General features: G+C 40.9%; 1 protein-coding gene across 7 annotated transcripts in view; it reads left to right on the top strand.

Annotated features, from left to right (window-relative positions):
• Positions 1 to 21,609, top strand: part of NRP1 (neuropilin 1) — a 159,548-nt gene that overhangs the window by 72,018 nt on the left and 65,921 nt on the right. For all 7 annotated transcript variants that reach the window (XM_050805265.1, XM_050805264.1, XM_050805266.1 and 4 more), the window contains 3 exons: positions 41 to 268; positions 7,464 to 7,619; positions 9,688 to 9,854. In XM_050805265.1, coding sequence (XP_050661222.1) covers positions 41 to 268; positions 7,464 to 7,619; positions 9,688 to 9,854 — 551 coding nt within the window. The remainder of the gene's footprint in view (positions 1 to 40; positions 269 to 7,463; positions 7,620 to 9,687; positions 9,855 to 21,609) is intronic.

Below are 21,609 nucleotides of genomic sequence, written 5' to 3'. Positions count from 1 at the left end.
TGGGATTTTCACTTTACTCCTTTTTCTCTTCTACTCATAGGTCCTGAATGTTCCCAGAACTACACAACACCTAGTGGAGTGATAAAGTCCCCCGGATTCCCTGAAAAATATCCCAACAGCCTTGAATGCACTTATATTGTCTTTGCACCAAAGATGTCAGAGATTATCCTGGAATTTGAAAGCTTTGACCTGGAGCCTGACTCAAATCCTCCAGGGGGGATGTTCTGTCGCTACGACCGGCTGGAAATCTGGGATGGATTCCCTGACGGTAAGAATGACAAGAAGCACCCCAAAAAGGGAAGGTTCTGGAGGAAGGGCACCAGGATTCTTTTACTAGAGTCATGATACATGCATCATTTTAAAAAAATGCTCAAAAGGACACTGGAAAACAAAGCAAAACTCTCTTTATGCAGAGCAGTGATGAAATGTTTGAGCTCAAGAAGACCTTAGTAATTATCTAGTCCAATTCCTTCAGTTTATAGATAAGGAAGCTGAGGCCATGAAAGATTACGAAAAGTTCTTGTAGCTATTTTTGTGATATAATTGAGGTGAACACATAGTTTTTCTCACTGAAGTATTTTGCTCATCCACTGACCTGGCTACTCATCATTAATTCACAGATTGTCAGAGGATGGGCTCTTAGTAATTCCATTATATCAAACCACTCATTTTAGAAATGCAGAGACTCAGGACCTGAGAGGTTGAGTACTTAATAAAATTTTAAGGCTAAAATATGCATCTGTTATGCTACAGAATAAAAATTTGGAAAAGGAACAAGAATGTTTGGGCATTCCAAATTTAGACAGTTTCCCTGTACATTCTCTACAGATTTTTCATCTTTGGGAATTTGAATCACCTCATTACATCATTTATCGTCATTGACCTATCATCTAAATGCATTCATATACCTAAAAAGTATTTCTTGAGCATCTGTCATGTACCAGGCACCATCCAACCCCTGTGTAAGCAAAACAATGAAAGGTGCTGCCTTCTGGAGTTTCTCTTCTGCCAGGGAGAATGAGACAATAAACAATGCACATTACAAATAAATGAAGTATGTGTGTGAAATGTTAGAAGGTGAGAAGTGCTGTAAACAAATCTCCCCAAATGCAAGCAAGAAAAAGTAGAGCAGAGTCAAGGGATGAGAAGTTAGGAGGGGGAAGGTATAGGGTGAAATTTTAAATAGGGTGGTGAGGTTAGACCTATTTATTTATTTATTTATTTATTTATTTATTTATTTTTGAGACAGAGTTTCGCTCTTGTCACCCAGGCTGGAGTGCAGTGGAGCGGTCTCGGCTCCCTGCAACCTCTGCCTGCTGGGTTCAAGCGATTCTCCTGCCTCAGCCTCCTGCGTAGCTGGGATTACAGGTGCCCACCACTACACCCAGCTAATTTTTTGCATTTTTGGTAGAGACGAGTTTTCACCATATTGGCCAGTCTGGTCTCAAACTCCTGACCTCAGATGATCCGCCCGCCTCGACCTCCCAAAGTGCTGGGATTACAGGCGTGAGCCTCCGTACCCGGCCGAGGTTAGACCTTATTAAAGAAAACAACATTTGAGTGAAGATTTGAAGGAGGTGGAGGAAATAGCCATGTGGACATCTAAATGAAAGTTTTCCATTCCACTCTTGTGAATTAGAAGGTGAATGGCAAAAATACACAGCGAAATTCTGAACAGTGAGGGATAATATCCAATAATTTTTACAGCTGCATTGCTTGTCTTGTGTTTAGTCTGGTTTAATATTAAGATTTCTCTAGAGAACACGCATTACACAGATCAGAGAGGATGGCTTGGAAGTCTTCACCATCATGGAGTTAGGAGATGTATAACTATCTGTAAAACAGAGTCAGATACTATTCTCAAAAGAGTATTTAAATACATTGTACATAAAGAATAAAGTAAAATGTAGACCGGGTGCTGTGGCTCATACCTATAGTCCCAACACTTTGGGATGCCAAGGTGGGTGGATCACCTGAGGTCATGAGTTCGAGACCAGCCTGGTCAACATAGTGAAACCCCATCTCTATGAAAAATACAAAAATTAGCCGGGCGCGGTGGTGCATGCCTGTAATTCAGCTACTCAGGAGGCTGAGGCAGGAGAATCACTTGAACCTGGGAGGCAGAGGTTGCAGTGAGCCGAGATCATGGCCACTGCACTCCAACCTGGGGAACAGAGCGAGAATCTGTTTTTAAAAAAAGAGTAAGTAAAATGTAAAGGAGATTGCCTTAGTCTTTGAAATGACATTATTATTAGTGTGATTCAATTTAGCTATGTTCCTCAATAGTAAACAGCATTAGAGAAAAACCAGGTTTAGAGAATCCTTATATTGCCATTGGAATAAACGGGTGAGTTAACATTAGTTTAATATCTTCTTTGCTCTTTTACCATATAAACAGGGTTATGATAATCTTATCAAAACTCTTTTATTAAATAATGAGATTTGCCCAAACAGAGTTCTGATTGATTTCCAAGTATTCAATCTGATAATTAGGAAAACAGTATTATAATAATATTGTAACAATAGTTGGAACATTTTACAATGGATTTATTTGTTCACAACCCAAATTTGCAGCTTTCCTTTCTAGAACTTTCATTTAAATTGACATCTGAAGAGGAGGTCCAATCAACCAACTTATTTAGAAGACTTTCAGAAAGAAGGCACATTGTTATTAGTGTCAAGGGTTTTTCAAAGTAGTAATTTTCTGGCTCTAGAAAATCACTGAGTTGAATCGAGGAACAATTAACAATAAGAGTTATCAGCCTTGCAATTTACACATGTTTTAAACTATGGTGCCTTTCACTTGTTCCCAGAGAAAACTGGCTTTGGAATATGAAGAATGCATTTGTATATTTGTTAACATTTACCTGGCCTCATTCAGCCTGTACCTGCATAATGGTTTTCTTTTTTAGGCAAAACAAAACTGCATCCTCCTAGATTTTTTTTTTTTTTTTTGGTCAGTGACACTAAAAACATTTTTGTCATAGTAGTTCAACACACATAGTTCCTCTGCCAACAAAATTGCTTTTAGTCTTTGATATCCTTTCCAAAAACAACAACCAGAAGGTGCAGAAGGCTTTTAACCATCAAGTGATTTTACGTTGCATTTTATCATAAACATTGAATTAAATGACTAGGTAATTGAAAGCTATCCATTGATTCAAATTGACTTTGAGGAAAAGCAGTTTACTCCAGAACTCAAAATTCAAGGCATGCGTGTTGTGAATCCTGCATCTCCGTCTACCACTCTGTTTGAAGCTGCATGGATTCACAAATGGCAACTTTGAAAAAAATTGGTGGAGGTTTACATATGGGCTAAGGCCAAGAGCACAGCATCATTGCCCAGGTAGATGCTGGAAGTGTTGGTGCTGGATGATGGGGCTGGAAGTGAATGCTTAGCTCACATCGCATCGGTGCTGATGACGTCAGCCTTCTGCCTCAGCTGGCAAAAGGGGCTGGAACTGCAATTGTTACCTGTGTTCCAAAAATTATCAATCATTTCAGGAATACATTTCATAATAGCTAGATTGAGTTCTGCTTGCTTTTATTTACTTCTACATTTAATTAACCTTCTAAAGACTAATTTAGAAGAGAGAGAGATAAATATGCCAATTTTTTTCTGGGGAAAAGCTACAAAATGTATTTTTGGTATTCCAGATATTCCACACCAAAAAGTCTATTAATTTCAGAAAAGTATAGACGACCTATCTTGTACCTTTGAAACGAATCCCTTTTTTGTTTATTATTCAAAATACTTCATTTTAAAAGGATACCTTTAAGCCAGGTGTGGTAGCTCACACCTGCAATTCCATCACTTTGGGAGGCCTAGGTGGGAGGACTGCTTGAGGCCAGGAGTTCAAGACCATCCTGGGCAACATCGAGAGACAAGACCCCGTCTCTACAAAAAAAAAAGTTTAAAAATTAGCTGGACACAGTGGCATGAGCCTGGAGTCCCAGCCCCTCGGGAGACTGAAGTGGGAGGATCACTTGAGCCCAGGAGTTCCAGGTTACAGTGAGCTATGATTGTGCCACTGCACTGCAGCCTGGGCAACAGAGTGAGACAGCCATCTCTAAAAAAGAAAAAAACAAATTTTAAAATACCTCTTTGTAGTAGATCAGCACTTTTATTTTTTCACATAAAAATGTGCCAGAAAGCCAAATCATCTGATTCTGAGATAAGGTTATAATTATTGGAAAGATTAATGGGAAAATGCAAAAGATGTGGGATCACCATTGCCCATTGTAGGCATATATTTAAACAGCACAAATACTATATTCCTTTCACATCTGAGAAGATATGATCATTCTAGCTCTCCTCTTCCTGAAGCTTGGCACATGTTGCTTGCTAAAATTCTGCAATAATTCAATTTTTGAATTATACTTCTGCTTTTGTGACCGTTTTCATTCATCTCCTCGGCCCTTGGGTTCACAATAACAGAAATAGGAAATCCGATAGCTATGTTCATGTAAATACACAAATGAGCACACACACGAGACGGATAAGAGTATTTCATCCACTCTCGCTCAGATCAATATTGCATTAGCTTGCTAGGCTAAGGTCTCGCTGTTGTTCAGGAAAATTCAATACTTCTTTGTATTATAGTCGAAAAAGCCTTTCACTGTCGTATCTTGAGGGCTCCTAAAGAGAGTGGCACGCTGTTGTCCGGGGGCAATGTTCTAGGGACAGAAGGCAGATTTACCCAGCATGTCTTAAACATTATAAACCAGTGAGTCATGGAGACTCTCTAAATTGCAAGTCTGTATCAGACAAGTTCTCTTCTGTTTTCTCTTTCAAAGAGATTCCCCTTCCGCCCTCCCCAAAGGAATTGGGTGATAGTGGCGGGGAGGATCAGCCGCCTGGGCTTCCACAGGGCGATCACAGCTTTGCTTGCGAGCTTGTATTCCGGGGGAGGTCAGCGGCTGTGGCGATCAGAGAACGACCCCAAGGATTAGGGCTGTAAACGTTTGCCCACAGACTAAAGAAAAAACATCATGAAGCCACACTAATGGAATTTAAATGAGGGAAAAAGTAGTGAGGAAGTCTGAATGGACTCTAAGCCTTCTTTTTAATATTGCAGATCAGAAATGAGATTCTTTTTTAGGAAAGTAAAGACTTAAGTGTATGCTTCTAGCAAGGTATTTTCATGTGTATGTTATGGACAACTTCGTGCTCCAGAGATAAGAAAAAAAAAGTGTTACATTACTACTAGGGCCACATCCAGAATGAAGAAAATCTATTAAATAGCAAAGAACTACTACCTGTAGAAGAATTAGAAGCCAGGATTAAAGCTGAAGAGAGACAAAAAACAGCAAGAGTTTCATCTTCTGAGACGCTTTCTTCTGCCAACAGAGAAGTCTAATATAACAAAATTTGCTCCCATAATGCAAAGCTATTGTCCGTGTCAGCGTGATGCCCTGTAGATAATCCGTATCAATCCTCCCCACTGGGTCATCCTCCTCGTTTTCTTCATGATAAAGCAGTCTACGCACACAAACTGTGTGGTGCCTGGAGGGAGAGTGAGGGGTTGCGATAGAGAGAAAACTCTGAATTCACTCAACTGCATTATTTTCAACACATTGAGAGAAATTAGCAGGTATTGTTCAAAGCAGCCCATTTTTGCGCTAACTCAAATAGGTGAACCATTTTGGTTTACTTTAGTTATTTTATTTTGTTTGGGTTTGGTTTTTTTTTTTTTTTTAAGAGAATTGGCCAAGAGCTGAAAACCCGTCAGCCGAGGATCTGTGCAATCCACAAAACAGGGGCTCGGATTTGCTGCCTACTAGGAACGCAGCTGGTACTCGGGGCTTCAGGGAGACCAGTTCTTGTGAGGTTCACTTTGGCAACCACATCTGAAGTCTCTCCTGGCCTTCATCCGCCGCGTCCTGCATCCATACTGTACACACTGGCCTTGAAACACCACGTCCCTGTTGAAGGCCCCTCCCTCCAGGGACATGTCCACCTAATGTGCTTCTTTAAACAAAGCAATCATTCTTAGTTGAAACGCACAGAACCATGGATTTCTTGGAGGGGAAAACAGTCCACACCATATTGTCCTTCTAAACCCAAACCATCTGGTATGTTTTTACCATATGTACAATGAAAAAACCTAGAGGAAAAAAAAGGACTTTTTTGTATGTGGCTTGTCGATGATCAGGACAGGGAAGTGGAAAGATTTGCCATCCAGAGGAGTTCTACACTCTTCCCAAGGCAATTTCCAGTTTACTCATTGCCAAGGTTTGCTTAAAGCACTTCAACAAAGGTGTGGCCAGTTTAAGTCAAACAGCAAATTGCTGTATTGATTTTTGTGTTTTTTTGAGACAGAGTCTCACTCCGTCATCCAGACTGGAGTGCAGTGGTGTGATCCTGGCTCACTGCGACTTCCACCCCCTGGGTCTTGCCTCAGACCCCAATAGCTGGAATTAACAGGCACTGCCCACCACACCTGGCTAATCTTTGTAGTTTTAGTATAAACGAAGTTTCACCATGTTGGCCAGGCTGGTCTCGAACTCCTGACCTCAAGTGATCCGCCCACCTCAGCTTCCCAAAGTGTTGGGATCACAGGAGTGAGCCACTGCACCCAGCCATCAAACAATTTGACTTTAACATAAATTAGTGGGTGTTCCCAATCATTCGCCTCCTCAAGTCCCCTTTATTTCCTGGTGTGCACAATCAAATGGATGCTTTTGGTGATTTCTTGGCCCCTGGAAACAAGTCACCTCTCAGTTAGGAGAGAAAAAACTAGGACAGAAGTCAGACAGATGCATTTTTATTTCATTTAGATTATAGGTTGCCATTATTTATAAATTATTGGTATATGTAGTCTCCAACTTTTTACGTAGTTACAATGATTTGTCTTCACATAAAGCCCTGAGTAGGACATAATCCATTGTCCTTTGTCCAAGCTTGGGATGTTTATCATAATAAGAATCTAGGGCAAAAAGATAGCATGAGGAAGCCAATCACAGGTCGATTGTGGATCAGACCCCTGGGACTGATCAGACCACAGGGTTCCCTGGACATCAGCATCCCCAGAATCTCCCCTAGGGCAAGAGAGGCGAGGATAGGTAACTCAGAAACCTCAGTGACCACAGCTTAGCAGGAATCTGTTGGCGCTGGGCTGTGTATACAGTTTTGCCCTGCCAATGGGTACCAAGGTGCCACTTCAATAGCCTAAATCTCATTCTTTGCAATTGAAGCAAGCATTTCGATTCTGTTCCTGAAAACAGTTCTGCTCACTGGGGAATGCGGTGATGCCTGTTACTGCCCTTCTGAGTACACTTTAAAATCTTCTCCGCAAACCCAATCCAGTATGTTCACTGCAAACCAATTAACTTAGGGAAGCCTTGCTTTGGGTTAGAAAACACTCTGGGTTCTGCTGGGACCCATGTTTGTAAATGGTGGTTCTTGCATCTGCTGCAGGAGAAAAGACATTCTGACATTGTCTGTATTCCTCCCGTTCCAGTTGGCCCTCACATTGGGCGTTACTGTGGACAGAAAACACCAGGTCGAATCCGATCCTCATCGGGCATTCTCTCCATGGTTTTTTACACCGACAGCGCAATAGCAAAAGAAGGTTTCTCAGCAAACTACAGTGTCTTGCAGAGCAGTGTCTCAGAAGGTCAGTGTTTATTCATTTTGCAAAGCCCTGTGGTAAATACTCAATGTCATTCCTGCTCACACACCTGCGGCCACAAGAAGCACTAAAGTAATGTGTTGTGAACGTGGGTGCCAGGTATCTGTTTTTCTCTTTTAAATTTTTTTTTTCTTTTTTAATATCAATAGGAAGAACTATTTGCTGTGCTTTCTTCATAAAATTGTGGGTGAGAAGCCTGCTTGGGAGCCTCTGAAATTATGCGAGAAAGTGGGAAATGGCAAAATAGTGCCTTGAAACAATGAAATGTGACTAGAGCATCTACCTGGCACCCTCCAATGCATACAAGGCTGAGCATCATAAGAGGACAGGCATCTATCCCAGACGATAAAACAAATCTGCGGTAGTTCACCGACAGAGCAGTCACAAAGTGTGGATAATGCAGTGGTTTGGTTGTGGAAGATGCTGGAGGAAGCCATTATGTTTTTTGTATTCTATTAAAATACTCAACTCAGCTAGCTCAACCCTTCCTCAAAGTTTTTGTGGTCTCTAGGTCTTTTAAAGGCCCAAGAAAAAATCTGAAAGAACAAAGAATAAGGCCAGGACTTGTGGCTCATTCCTGTAATCCCAGTGCTTTGGAAGGGCGAGGCAGGAGGACTGCTTGAGGCCAGGTGTTGGAGATCAGCTTTGGCAATATAATGCAAACTTGACTGTACTAAAAATTGAAAAGTTAGCTGGGCATGGTGGATCATGTCTGTAGTCCCAGCTACTTGGGAGAATGCGAGAAGATTGCTTGAGCCCCGAAGTTTAAGACTGCAGTGAGCTATAATCATGCCACTGCACTCCAGCCTGGTTGACAGAGTGAGACCCAGTCTCAAGAACAACAACAAAAAAGAAAAAAGAATAAATTGTTTGTGCAATTATCAGCTCTAGCTCCCAGGCTGTAAAGTAACATAGGGAGAGGACAAGGGGTGTTTGGAGAGGTATCCTACAGATATGCTCATATCTTCTACAGCAGATCTCACTGGAAAATAAAGAGGCCAGTGAAATTTCAAAACCTTATTTGTATTTTATTTATTGGATTAATTGATTTATGTATTTTTGTGCCTGTAAATAATTGTTATATTACAAATAACAAAGCTAAGCTTAAAAATATGAAACCATTGCAAGGAAACCTTGTATGCCCTAAAACCTTATCTGTTATTGATAGAAAATTCAGAAAATGGGGAATTTTGATTAGCTGAGATTTTCTGGATGGTTGAGGATCTTCCCTTTAATCTCTAAAGCTTTTTTCACTTGTGTACTTTGGATTAACATTTTCCTAAAACTGAATGCTCATTTTCCCAGTATCATCAAACTGAGGATGTTAGGCCTCAGAGAATATAGATTTTGATGTTTCATGGTCACTGTTGTGAGCATTTTGATTTTGTGCTCTAAAACTGTGGTGCTTTGGGGCCATGTGACAGTGCAGTTTACCCCCAATGCATAATTGTGTGTTTTAATAAGCTAATTATGTTAATAGTCATGATCAGGCCAGAGGCGGGGCATAAGAACAAAGGAAGTCAGGAAGAGGTGGTCTGGGTGCCAATAGTAGAATCTGAAAGACAGGAAGTTAGATCTACCATCCTTTGAATATGAATTGTAACTAGACATAGAGTCTTTTTTCAGTTCTCTTTGATATTAAAAGAAATAATTTAATACAAAAATTTTATTTTAAATACAACTTTTTGTGTGTACCCATATGACAGGTAGAGCCATAGATAGTTATAAACACACACACTCAACTGTGAACATAAATCAGAATTTTCATCATTTCCTGGTACATTTCAAACAGTCTTTTTGTCAACCTAAGTCCACTTGGCAAAATTATTAATCACTGTATGATCTTGATAACCTTATTTTTAAATATTGCCATGAAAATCCAAGTATCAGTGCTATATTCCAGTAAGTCCCTTACTACCATCTTTTTAAAGAATTTTGAATGAATGAACTCTTTGGTTTGTCAAGTTAAAAAAGAAAAATGCATCTTTTTCTTTTTTAAATTTCATTAAATCCCCTATGTTTTGATGACTTTGGGCCCTGTTTTTCCCTTCAGATTTCAAATGTATGGAAGCTGTGGGCATGGAATCAGGAGAAATTCATTCTGACCAGATCACAGCTTCTTCCCAGTACAGCACCAACTGGTCTGCAGAGCGCTCCCGCCTGAACTATCCTGAGAATGGGTGGACTCCCGGAGAAGATTCCTACCGAGAGTGGATACAGGTATGCAGCATAAGATCAAGCCTATCTAGGATTGAATAAGTTTTTGACTGTCTAGAGAAGTTGTTGAAAGAAAGTGGTACTGTGCCAAATGGCCTCCAATGAAAAGATAGGTTAATGGCCATCAGGTATAAATCACTGCAAAATGAGCGCATCACTACACGATCAGAGAAAAGCAGGCCCAGATGACATATCTTCTCAGATACTCACATACTACTCTTCCGAGAATGTGAGTACAGGTGTCTCACTTTGATAACAGCTCCAAGATCTGATTTTTCCCAACTACACACTGTCTGTTAATGGGCTTCCTATTTTGACATGTTTTTATTTCCTGGATGAAATATATGAATCCTGTTTATAGACGTGTATGAAATAATTGTTTCCAAGTATAGATTTCTGTTTGTTCAGGGTAGGAGAAGGGAAGGAAAGGTTGGAGTGTGTTTTTCCACGTAGGTCTATATAGCACACATCCAAGAAGGGGTTCGGTTGAAGGCACTCTCCGTTGATGAGATATCTATGTTTAGGCGTGAAATGTACATACCTGTGTCCTCATTAGTGATGCTGCCTCTACTTTCCTTGCTTAGTTCTGACACTTCCCGCCGTCACTTACATATCCCCACAGATACCTTGTCTGCCCCACATCCCCACCACTGACCCCTTTTTCCAGCCATCTACCCAGCCGTCTACCCCCTCTCATCCCTGGCACCACTCCTAATGCCCACTTGCCCAACCTTGATATCTGGGTATTCCCACCCAAAGGCCTGATGCTGACAGTCCTGAATTTTTCACTCACTGTTAAATGAAACATCCATAGCTGGATCTGTGGGTTAAACTGTGGGCAAATTATACAAAAGATTATTTGCTGAAGGATCCAGGCTTCCTTTTCAGGAGAATAGTCGGAGCCTGTCTTACTTTTATTGCTAGATATAAAATGACTAATTCCCAGAGAGAGTTTCCAAGCAAGGAAAAAAAAAAAAAAAAACACAAGATGATTAATCCTCTACTTTCCACATCTATTGCTGCTTCAGTCTTTTAAGCACAAATACCAGATTTTGTTTTACTTTGGAAAGGTCAATATTAGTTTAACATACACTTAAAGTGAAATGGCCTATTACAGGAGACTGAACTCACGCTAACCTCCAACACTGAGAAACATGTCGAGGGTGAGAAAAGATGAGACGTCTACCTTGGGATTGCTGAATCCATCTCCAGATTAAGTCAGAAACGAAATGAATTTGCCTGTGTCAAAATAGCTCTTGGTAACTTGTTTTCCCACATCCCCAAACCAACAAGCAGTTCAGTATGATTGACAGATGTGCCTCTCCGGGGAAGCTCACATTTTGCAGCACTAAGCATGTTTGTATGATAATGAAACAGGAAAGGTCTCCTTGTCTCCCTCACAAGACGTGCGATAGGGGTGTGGCTCGCTTCTTCAGTGCTCCTCTGCTGAAACCTCTAGGGGAGCATACAGATGGGCAGGCTGTGGGGCTTCGACCGCACGGCAGTGTCTAAGGCTGAATGTTTACAAGCCGCAGCCCCAGTGGGCGCGTGTTACAGGTGCTCTTCTGGTTTGCCGTCTATAGGCGGCTTGTGTTCACCAGCTCAATTAGACCCCCTTCCTTATCACAAAGACAGAGGGATTTCTGTATCCCAGGGTTTCTTGCCTTGGTGTACAGGAAGATTCGGATCACACGTGATCTTGGATAATGAGTGCAAGGTTTTATTGTTGGGGGGGCCGGAAGGGAGATGGTTTTCTCCTGGACTCTTCTCCAACAGCTCCGCGCAAACTCCACGTCGTTCTGCCGGTGCCTGTTGGTGTGCTCTTCCACGGGTGGGCTCTCGACCACCAGCCACTTGTGCCTTCTTCCCCCATTGTGTTCCTCACGATGTCCAGCCGCTTGTGTATCTGCCCGCTAGGGTCTCGGGTTATTAAAGGCCCAGGATGGGGGCGTGGTGGGCCCGGGTGGTCTTGGAAAATGCAGCATTTGGGAGGGAAAGTGGGAGTACCTGTCCTCACTTTGGTCCGTGGGGGTGGAGCGCTAGCCAAGGACTCTCCTTTCTCTACCCTGCACTTCCCTTCCCCCTTCCCTATCATTTAAAGGGACCATACTCCTCCCTTCCCAGCACTCCTGTATCAGTAACGTAGTCCCATTCTTGGTACTGTGGGAAGCTCTCATTAAGGTAGAAATGGTGGTCTTCCAGGAGCTCTGAAACTGCAACTGTAGCAATTCTTCTGTGCAAGGCAATTCTCTTGTCAGTGAAAACACTGAGACTACATGGCCTCTCACAAAGCATTTGTCAACAGAAGAGATTTACTTCATTCTTTGGAGTTAGACACAATCTGAGATTGCCCCAGAAGAAAAAAAAATCTCAAATCATCCATCTCTTTTTGCCAAGGAGAAAACATGATCAGGAGAAGCAAGGTACCTCAAACTCCCAAAAGTAGATGGTTTTCTTCTTGCTCATGCCATGTCCTATCGCTGGGCCAGATGGGGTCTGCTCCATATCTTCTCACACCAGGACCCAGACCTAGGGAACAGCGTTCTCTGAAATGTTGCCTGCCCCAAGGCAGAGTGTATTAGTCTGTTCTCACACCACTATAAAGAACTACCCAAGACTGGGTTAATTTATAAAGGAAAGAGCTTTAATTAATTCAGTTCTGCATGGCTGGGGAGGAAACTTAGAATCATGGCAGAAGGGGAAGCAGGAAATTTAAAATCATGGCAGAAGGGGAAGCAGGCATGTTTTACATGGCGGCAGGTGAAAGACGCAAGGGAAGGAGGAACTTCCAAACACTTATAAAACCATCAGATCTTGTGAGAACTCACCCACTATCATGAGAAGAGCATGGGGAAAATCGCCCCCATGATCAAATCACCTCCCACCAGGTCCCTCCCTCAATGCTGGGGATTACAAATCAAGATGAGATTTGGGTGGGGACACAAAGCCTGATCTTATCACAGAGGGAGAAAGATCACAGCTCATCGTGATGGTTCTCAGGTCTCCCTGCTGGATCACTTCCACCCACCTTCACTGCCAAAGCACATCACAGAGCCACACTTAACTTCTGAGGGGCAACAGGAAGCCATGGCCCCATCTGGCTAGAGGGAGGAGAGCTTAAATGACAATTGTCCTACTCATAGGACATTGATCCTTTATCGAGTGCACAGAATGTGGCCAGATCTATGCTAAGTACTTGACATATTTTTTATCTCATCCTCACTGCAATCCTGGGAAGGAGGTATAATCATCCCCATTGTAAAAACGAGGATGCTGAAGTTCAGAGAAATGGGTAAACACTCAAGGTCACAGTGAGTGACCTAGTGACCTAGTGACGGGCTTGGAAATAAGGTCTATCAGACTCTAACACCCACTTGTTTATATTACAGTATGCAGGATTTTTACCATTTATTCCCATTCATATACTTTCAAGTGTATTTTATGACATGTCCATCACCTCCCTGCCGAATCACGTTGAGATGGGTTGGGTGCTTCCTGTCTCTAAGCCTAGCATGCAGGGACTTTGCTGCTCCATCTCTCTGAAAGGTGAAAGTCACAAAAGCTTAGCTTCAGGTTCACCTTGAAGTAAAATTACCGTTTTTCCCCTCCCGAGCTCAGCAGGCTCATTTACATGCTCGTTGTGTCTGTGTACAGGGTGGGTGCTGTTATCATCCACCAATCACCTAATTATGAATAATTTCATGTGTTTCCAGCTTTTCTGAAACTCCTTGGAAGTGGTTGGCTTGTTGTTTTCGTTAGATAGATGTTTTGTAAATTAACCAACAAGTACAGCATAATTTAGACTGAGGGCAAGAGGCACATACCTCTAATCACAAGAACCTTAGCACACATACATTTCTATTTATATGCACATAAATATGCAGATAATGTTTGTTTTCTTTTTCAGATTTTTCACATTTTGCGTGAAATATGCCCCCACAAAACAAGTTGCTGTAGCAACAACAAGTATACAAATACTTTCATGTGTTAAATTAATAAGGCAATATTGGAAGCTGACTTTCCATCAAGACAGGAACAAGCTTTGGTTCCCATTGTTTTCCCTAGGAAATTACTGAGTGGCATTAAGAAAAAAAAAACAATGCATCATTAACTGTCGATATGAACGTCCACATTGGAGCTTCCTGTGAGATCTGTTGTCTGCCAGAAAGCTTAAAAACAAGTCAAGGAGCCTGTTAGTGAGAAGGAGCGTGAAGGAAGTCCCAATGTGAAGGTTTGCACACAGCCATATCCTGCTGAAAAAACCACTTCATATCCTGAGCTGCTAAAATTCCCTCATTGTCAATGGCAGAGTTAATCACACTATGAAATTTGCCTGCCCTGCCTTTTTTTCCAGATTATTCCATTCTGTATTCTGTGTCCCAGAGCTGCTGATCTTATTATTAATTTCACCTTTTTCCTTCCTTTGTTTCTGGTTAATCATTCCAGGATGCAAAATACAGACTGTGTATCAGTGGTGCGATCAAAAGTCTTCCTTTTCAAGCACATCATTAGAACCCAGGCCATTACGCTCATTGAAACTGAGTTTCTTTTCCCATAAAATAAAGATAATGTAGCCTTCACTCCATTCAGGCTCTCTCAGTCTATGATCTATGAGTCTCAGAGAAATGCAGTTTCAGTTTTTCCTTTTCATTTCTGCAAACTAAGTACACAGTGTACTGCGTCTTCTGGGGAGACGTTCTCAAAGATCCTGAACGTAGCCATTGACACGCAAAGCAGAATTTAATTCGTTAATTATTTCAATGTTTTATTAATGATAGTGTTCACCACGCTGTAAACAGATTTATCCTTCCAGCTTTAATTAAAGCTCTTGGGAGTGCTTTCCTCAAAACAACTGTGACTTTTCTCTGATTAAAATGCCAGGAGACAAAAAAAAAAAAAAAAAAAAAAAAAAAACAAGAGACGTAATACTTGGGTGGGATATGAACTTTGTTGTTCGAAAAAACAAAAATAGCACCAGGATTACCACACCCGCTAGTGACTTTAGAAATTAAATCACTTGACAAATCAACTTGAGCTGAAACTACTCTTCTCCAAATTTAGGGGCTTTTTCTCTTGTGGAAAAAAATTGTGGTACTAGAGTATGTATGCCTTCACTTATTCCGGAGGAGCAGAGAGCGGTTGACTTCTAAACCACATCCTGTTTGGGTTGGTAAATCAGCCCTCTTATGGATTAATCAGACAGAAGGAAACCTCCAGGAAGACAGTCTGTAGGTGTAAGACCACATCAACAAACCCTTGAGGCAAGAGCCTCTTGTTTCTCCACTCCGTTTTCTAGTGCAGATGTTAATTCTGAGGTATGAGAAGAAGGAAATTTCCAGAAAAGAAGGACTGGAGCCAACCTGCTGAAGAAGCTTATTTTCGTGTTTCCCTTTTGCCTTATATGTATTTCTCAAATAATATTAAAGTCTTCCCCATTTTCTCTCTGAAGGAACTTTGGAAGCAGATACCATTAATGAAAGCCCTTAGTGTGGTAGGGAGATGGGCTGAATGGAATTGAAACACACACTGTCATGTTTAGTCATTTGAGACAATAGTGTCAAAAGAAAGTAAATGCCCTTCCTCTAAGTTCAACATGAGAAACTGGTCCAATCTAAGTAGCCTTTAAGGTTGCTTTAAAGATTTTAAAATTAATTGTGACACATATTCTAACAACAACATCTTATGTTTCCATAGCACTCTTCCCTTACAAAAGCACTTTTGTTTTGAGACAGAGTCTCGCTGTGCTGCCCAGGCTGGAGTGCAGTGGCGCAATCTTGACTTGCTGCAACCTCCGCCTCCTGGGTTCAAGCGATTCTCCTGCCTCAGCCTCCCGAGTAGCTGGGACACAGGCATGCACCACCACACCATGCTGATTTTTGTATTTTTAGTCGAGACGGGGTTTCATCCCATGTTGGCCAGGCTGATCTTGAACTCCTGGCCTCGAGTGATCTGCCTGCCTCGACCTCCCAAAGTGCTGGGATTACAGACATGAGCTACTGCGCCTGGCCAAAAGCACTTTTTATATACGTCCTATTTTAATCTTACTAAGTGAGGTCAGTTGACCAGAGATTTTTACCCCCATCTTCACGTGAGAAAACTGAGGCCCAGTGGGGTTAAATAGTTCACCAAAGTCCTGACTCCGGAGAAAGACATAACTTGTGAGAAATCTCGGTCTTACACAATGGACGTGGATATCCTTCCTCAGACTCAGGAAGCAAGACAGCAGGCACAGAAGAAGTCAGACCGTGGCCAGCACGTGCATTGCCACTTGCCTCTGGATCTGACACCCAGTCAGGGTGCAGCCGAGGCTTGCAAAGCTCTTTGGCCACTCTGATTATGTTTTTCACTGAGTGCTCTTGCGATTGAGGTACACTGGAGAGATACTCTCATGCCAGCTATTCGGAGATACATAACTAATCCTGGCATCAGGCCTGATACGCCACAGACCAGACTGTCAGACACAATCAGGTTTGCCACCCTCAGCCCTGGGGTCCTTCCTTCAGTCCTCCGAGGTTTCCCGTCCATACACTTCACCAACATTCCATCCAGAGCAGTGAGCTGTTGCTTCTGGCAACTTCCAAAGTGGCTCTGTCATGATTCAAAACTTGAATTGCCTGTTACAACTTGCTGAGAATGGGCATGAAAAAGAACACAATGGCATAGACGTGATTTCAGGAGCTGAGAAGGGCCTGCCTGGACTTCCTTTAACACCAAATAGAGTGAAGTAACTTATGAGCCCTTGGAAATATTTCCTCTGAAAAATGGTAGTATGATATATTTTTATCACATTTCAGGTGGGATGAGTGAGTGCTGACATATTCAATTTGAAGAATCTGTTACTTGAAACCCTTGTTTTATCTTTAAAATCTCCTCACGTTGAAAGTAGAAACTGAAGTAATTTACCTTAAAGCTTTAGAATGTCATTTGTTTTAACACGTTTCATATACAATTTTCTTTTCTGCTAAACTTTGTGGACAAATTTTTTATTCTCTGGTATTAATGGGTTGAGTGTGGAACAGATATCACCTTGATTTTTTCACAAAATTGCTGGTTCCTCACAGGTTTTGTTCGTAGTGTTGTATTCAAAATTGGTTCCACCTGCTAAATTGACTGATCCAGAGCGTAGATAGGGCCAGGTTATCCTGATTGTCAACACTCTGTGCCTATAAACCAGATACTTTAGGGGGTGTATTAACTCATTCAGATCATTAATAAATTGTCAAAATTACATTAAAATGATACTTTATAAATCTGTGAGTAGCGAACTGACAGAAATAGCTCACTGGGGTACCCAAATGTGGAATGATGCATGTAAAATACAGTGTTGGCAAAACTAGGGAAAATACAGCTGTTCAAATAAATGTGGATTCCCCAGGTGTGGTGTGCTGTGTGTGTGCGTGTGTGTGTGTGTGTGTTTATTGCAACTAATACTAACATGCTGTTTCAACCTAAACATTTATCTGGAAGGAAGACAATTTGTTTTAAAAACAAAATTCCCCAAGGTGAGCTTTTGGTGCTTACCCTGATTCTGCATTGACTTCTACTTCCTCCATAAAATAAATGCTTTACATACTAACCATTAATGAAGCAGAGGTCTGTTACCTATGACTGAGTTTCCACCCAGGAAGTCTGTTCCAAAATCTACAGTGTCCTGAGGAACTTTTCCTAATGTCGTCCTGGGACCATGGCTTTTTACATCACAGGAAGTCATTTGAAGGGATTATGTAGGTAGAGATGGATTAAATTCTAAGTGGATTTGTTTGTTTGTTTGTTTGTTTGTTTTTTAAGGAGGGTATGATTTGGGGAAAACAGATGCACACATGAGAGATGATTATTTGCAGATTTTTAACCAATTGTTTTGTTTCATAGAAATTACCAAAAAAAAAAAAAAAAAGAAATTACCAAGATGATTTTAACCATTTTGGTCAAGTTGACTAATTAATTCGGCTTAAAAAATCAGTCCAATGATTATACTAATTTCTTGTCAACACACCTTAAAGAAAATGTATGATATTTGAAAAAGTCTCTTAGATTTTGATGATGAAGCATCACCGAAAAGACAATTCTTCAAGAACCACCACTGTTCAGGTAGAATTACTCTTACAAATAAATTACCTGTGTAGCAATAACTTTCCATTGTACTTACAGTTTTTGGTTTCTTATTGTTTGATGCAGCGTCTATTTGAAACAAACACTCATAGTTATAGTCTAGAGAAGAATTTTTTTTTCTTTCAAGTATATCTCAACTTTAAGACTAAAAGGGATACAGGCATCCTTTTGTGTAAATCCCTTATTTTGCATAAGTTCAGAGGTTAAGTGATTTGAAAGACCACAGAGGAAGTTAATGACAGAACCTGGACTAGAATCTTAGCATCCCTGCTCCTACTCCATTGTAACAAGATGAAAATGGATTTCAGTCTCTTTTAAGGCTGGTGTCGTGAAGACCAAGTAAGCGTGTTTAAACCTGAGCCTACCCCTACTTGTTTGCTGACTGGCAAATGGTGCCTATGAAATTGAACAATCACTGCAGAAGCTTTAACTTACGTGGTTGGACTACATCTAGAGCAGGGTTTCTTGGTCTGAGCAATACTGACATTTTGATTTGCATAATCTTTTTCTTTTGGAGGGATTGACCTGTGCAAGATAGGATGTTGAACAGTGTCCCAGGCCTCTGCTCACTAGAAGCACATAGCATACATACACACGTAAGTCATAAAACCCAAAAACTGTCTCCAGACATTGCTAGATATCCTATTGAGGGAACAATCACCCCCCCTCGAAAACCACTGGCGTAGTAGATCCTAAAATTCTAATCAAGTCATTTTTTTCATATAGTCATCCTTTTGAAAGAAAAAGTTCATTGCTGTTTGGCTGGCTTTTATCACTTCTAGACTGCTTGTAGATATTATTTGAACAGAACCGTAGCTCTTTTGTTTTCCAAAAATACAGATGTGTTTGTTGACCTTATGCAGGAAAATAGCTTCATAAACCTTCCTGCTTATTTATCTTAGGCTTCCCTATTTTTAGCTTTTAAACGTGAACTGTTTTTAGCTAAATAAATACAGATGTTATTTTAGAAGGCTGTACCATTGGGTCTCAAAATGCACTAATAAGGACAGGATTAAGAAAAGGAAGCATGGGGCCGGGCGCGGTGGCTCAAGCCTGTAATCTCAGCACTTTGGGAGGCCGAGACGGGCGGATCACGAGGTCAGGAGATCGAAACCATCCTGGCTAACACGGTGAAACCCCGTCTCTATTAAGAAATACAAAAAACTAGCCGGGCGAGGTGGCGGGCGCCTGTAGTCCCAGCTACTCGGGAGGCTGAGGCCGGAGAATGGCGTGAACCCGGGAGGTGGAGCTTGCAGTGAGCTGAGATCCGGCCACTGCACTCCAGCCTGGGCGACAGAGTGAGACTCCGTCTCAAAAAAAAAAAAAAAAAAAAAAAAAAAAAAAAAAAGAAAAGGAAGCATGGGATAAAATTGCAAATTACCATTGACAAGATTCAGGCAAAATAAGACTGAAATTAGCTCTTTGACACTTGAACATTGGATGTCACCGACCTTTGTCTACCTAGTTTTGTTTTTATGTGGTATGTAAATCAGACAGTTCTTGGGTTTTTTTTTTTTTTTTTTAACTTCAAATATAATCAAAAGGAAAGAATCGTGGTTGAAAAGGCTGTCTATTGGTTAATAACTTATCTTTTCATGGGAACGATAATATTAAGTTTCCACTTCTGTAACCTAAATAGCAACACATTAAAAGCTATCAATTACCAACCAGTTTCATATCTGTGGACCAATAAGGAGGTAAGGTTGATGGTTTCACATCTGTTTTGGGTGAAAGGCTGTTCCTGTCTGTGGTATTTAAAATTTAAAGAACTTCTGTTATTATACAATTGGGAATCCTTAGGGAGTAAAATGTTAATGAAATCCATAACATGCACAGATTTTATGATAGCAGTTTTAAGAAATTCCTTTGGTGAGGTTTGTTGATTTCTGTCCCAGCGGTAATAATTGCACCTTTTACAGAGTGCATTAATGTTCACATTTAGGAGCAATGGCTACATTTATGTCGCGTGTAAGGTAACACACCAACTCCTAAGCTTTAAATAACTTTCATATAGTAATTTGAAAGCACCAGAGCAAAAAAAAAAATGTGTGTTCTTCAGAATTAGCAAAACCCATACGTTAAAACTTTTCTAGCACATCCATAGCCACCTTCTCCAAAGGTGAGAGAGGGCTGAACCCTGGAAATTCCAAATCCCTGGTGTGGATGAGGATTTTATACCCTTGTGTAGTTCTCATTTAATGCACCATTTGAAAGCACCACATCAAAATGGCAATTTTGATCCACGTCAGAATAGCAATTTTGGATGCTGATCTGAAACAAAGACAGACACAAGCATGCATGCACACACACACACACACACACACACAAACCTCCACCCTCCTTCTCCATTCTCCTTCTTCCCTCCCTCCCTCCCTTAGCCATCTAATCTCATTCAATTCAAGATTCAAATAAAGGGAGGAAAGTAGATTAAATTTAAAAATGTTTTATAAATCCCAATAGTAATAAAATGCATTATGCTTTTATATTTCCAACTACTGAACAGAGTGTTTGAGACTAATTGCACATGTTAGGATTGAGGATGATCACATATGCACTTGTGCATGTGACTTGGGCATTTTTTCCCCAGCTCTGTTTACCCCAAGGGGTTAAAATGCATTTATGGCATTATTCTAATTGCCTTCCTTCAGGAGAATGAGATGTCTCAATTCTACCAAAGTTTTATTCTTCCTACAATTCCAATGCTTTAAACTTCTAACTACATATTTTGGATCTAGTTAAATAAACAAATAAGCTCCTTTATTCTTTTAGCAAGCCCGAGAATGCTATAGATGAAATTCTCCAGGGGATGGGTGATTGGACCAGACAGATGCTTGGGTTGTTTCAAGCATTTAAAATTCTGTGATTCTATTAAAAATAAATTTACTCAATCAACTAGTACCCTGAGCTTGTCTAAGATGAAATAGAAGTATATGGAGTATAGCTGGAATTTGTCTCAAACACTATTGATAATTATGTGAGGCAGCACATAGCAAATTTTTTTAATTAACAAGATTTTTTTTTTCTTACATCAAATAATTGTTCAGGTTGGCTTCCTCGTGAAGCTCCTCTGGGGATTTCACATAGAAACCTCACTTGCGGGGCCTTTTTCCTTGATGCTTTTGTGCTATCTTGTAAGAAAGTGCAGCCCACTGGGGAAGATAAGATGAAGCCCAGACGGTTCATCTTTCATGTCCCTCCAGTCTTTGAAGGAAATATCTGTAAGGTATGGGCTTACCCACCATTACAGACTGTTCACACCTTAAAGTCCTGCCAAAATCTGCTATTTTTTCCTTCCTTAAGAAGACAAATACCATGTTCCATTCTGCGTAGTTTGTGGGCCATAATACTAACCCAGAAAGAAGAAAAGAAAAGGCAGAGCCAGGGATCCAGCTGTATGAAGAAACTCATTATAGTTGTCTTATCCATCTAGCCTTCGTGTGTTTACCTAGGGCTAAAGCTGATGCAGTAGATCCCATCTCAGGATAAAAGACCGAGACCCAGGTAGACCCAAAGGCTAATGGCTACAGGTGCAAGAAATTTCACAGAGCCTTAAGTTTGAGGATCTGGAAATGAAATATCACATTTCCAGTGGGAAATACTCATGATAATGAAAGGAAGTTAGAAAATAATGTGAAATGTGAAATACTAA

The sequence above is a fragment of the Macaca thibetana genome, chromosome 9 (assembly GCF_024542745.1).
Source record: "Macaca thibetana thibetana isolate TM-01 chromosome 9, ASM2454274v1, whole genome shotgun sequence".
Classification (NCBI taxonomy): Eukaryota; Metazoa; Chordata; class Mammalia; order Primates; family Cercopithecidae; genus Macaca; species Macaca thibetana.
The sequence above is the reverse complement of the archived record's forward strand: the minus strand, read 5'-3'. Positions and strand labels throughout refer to the sequence as shown.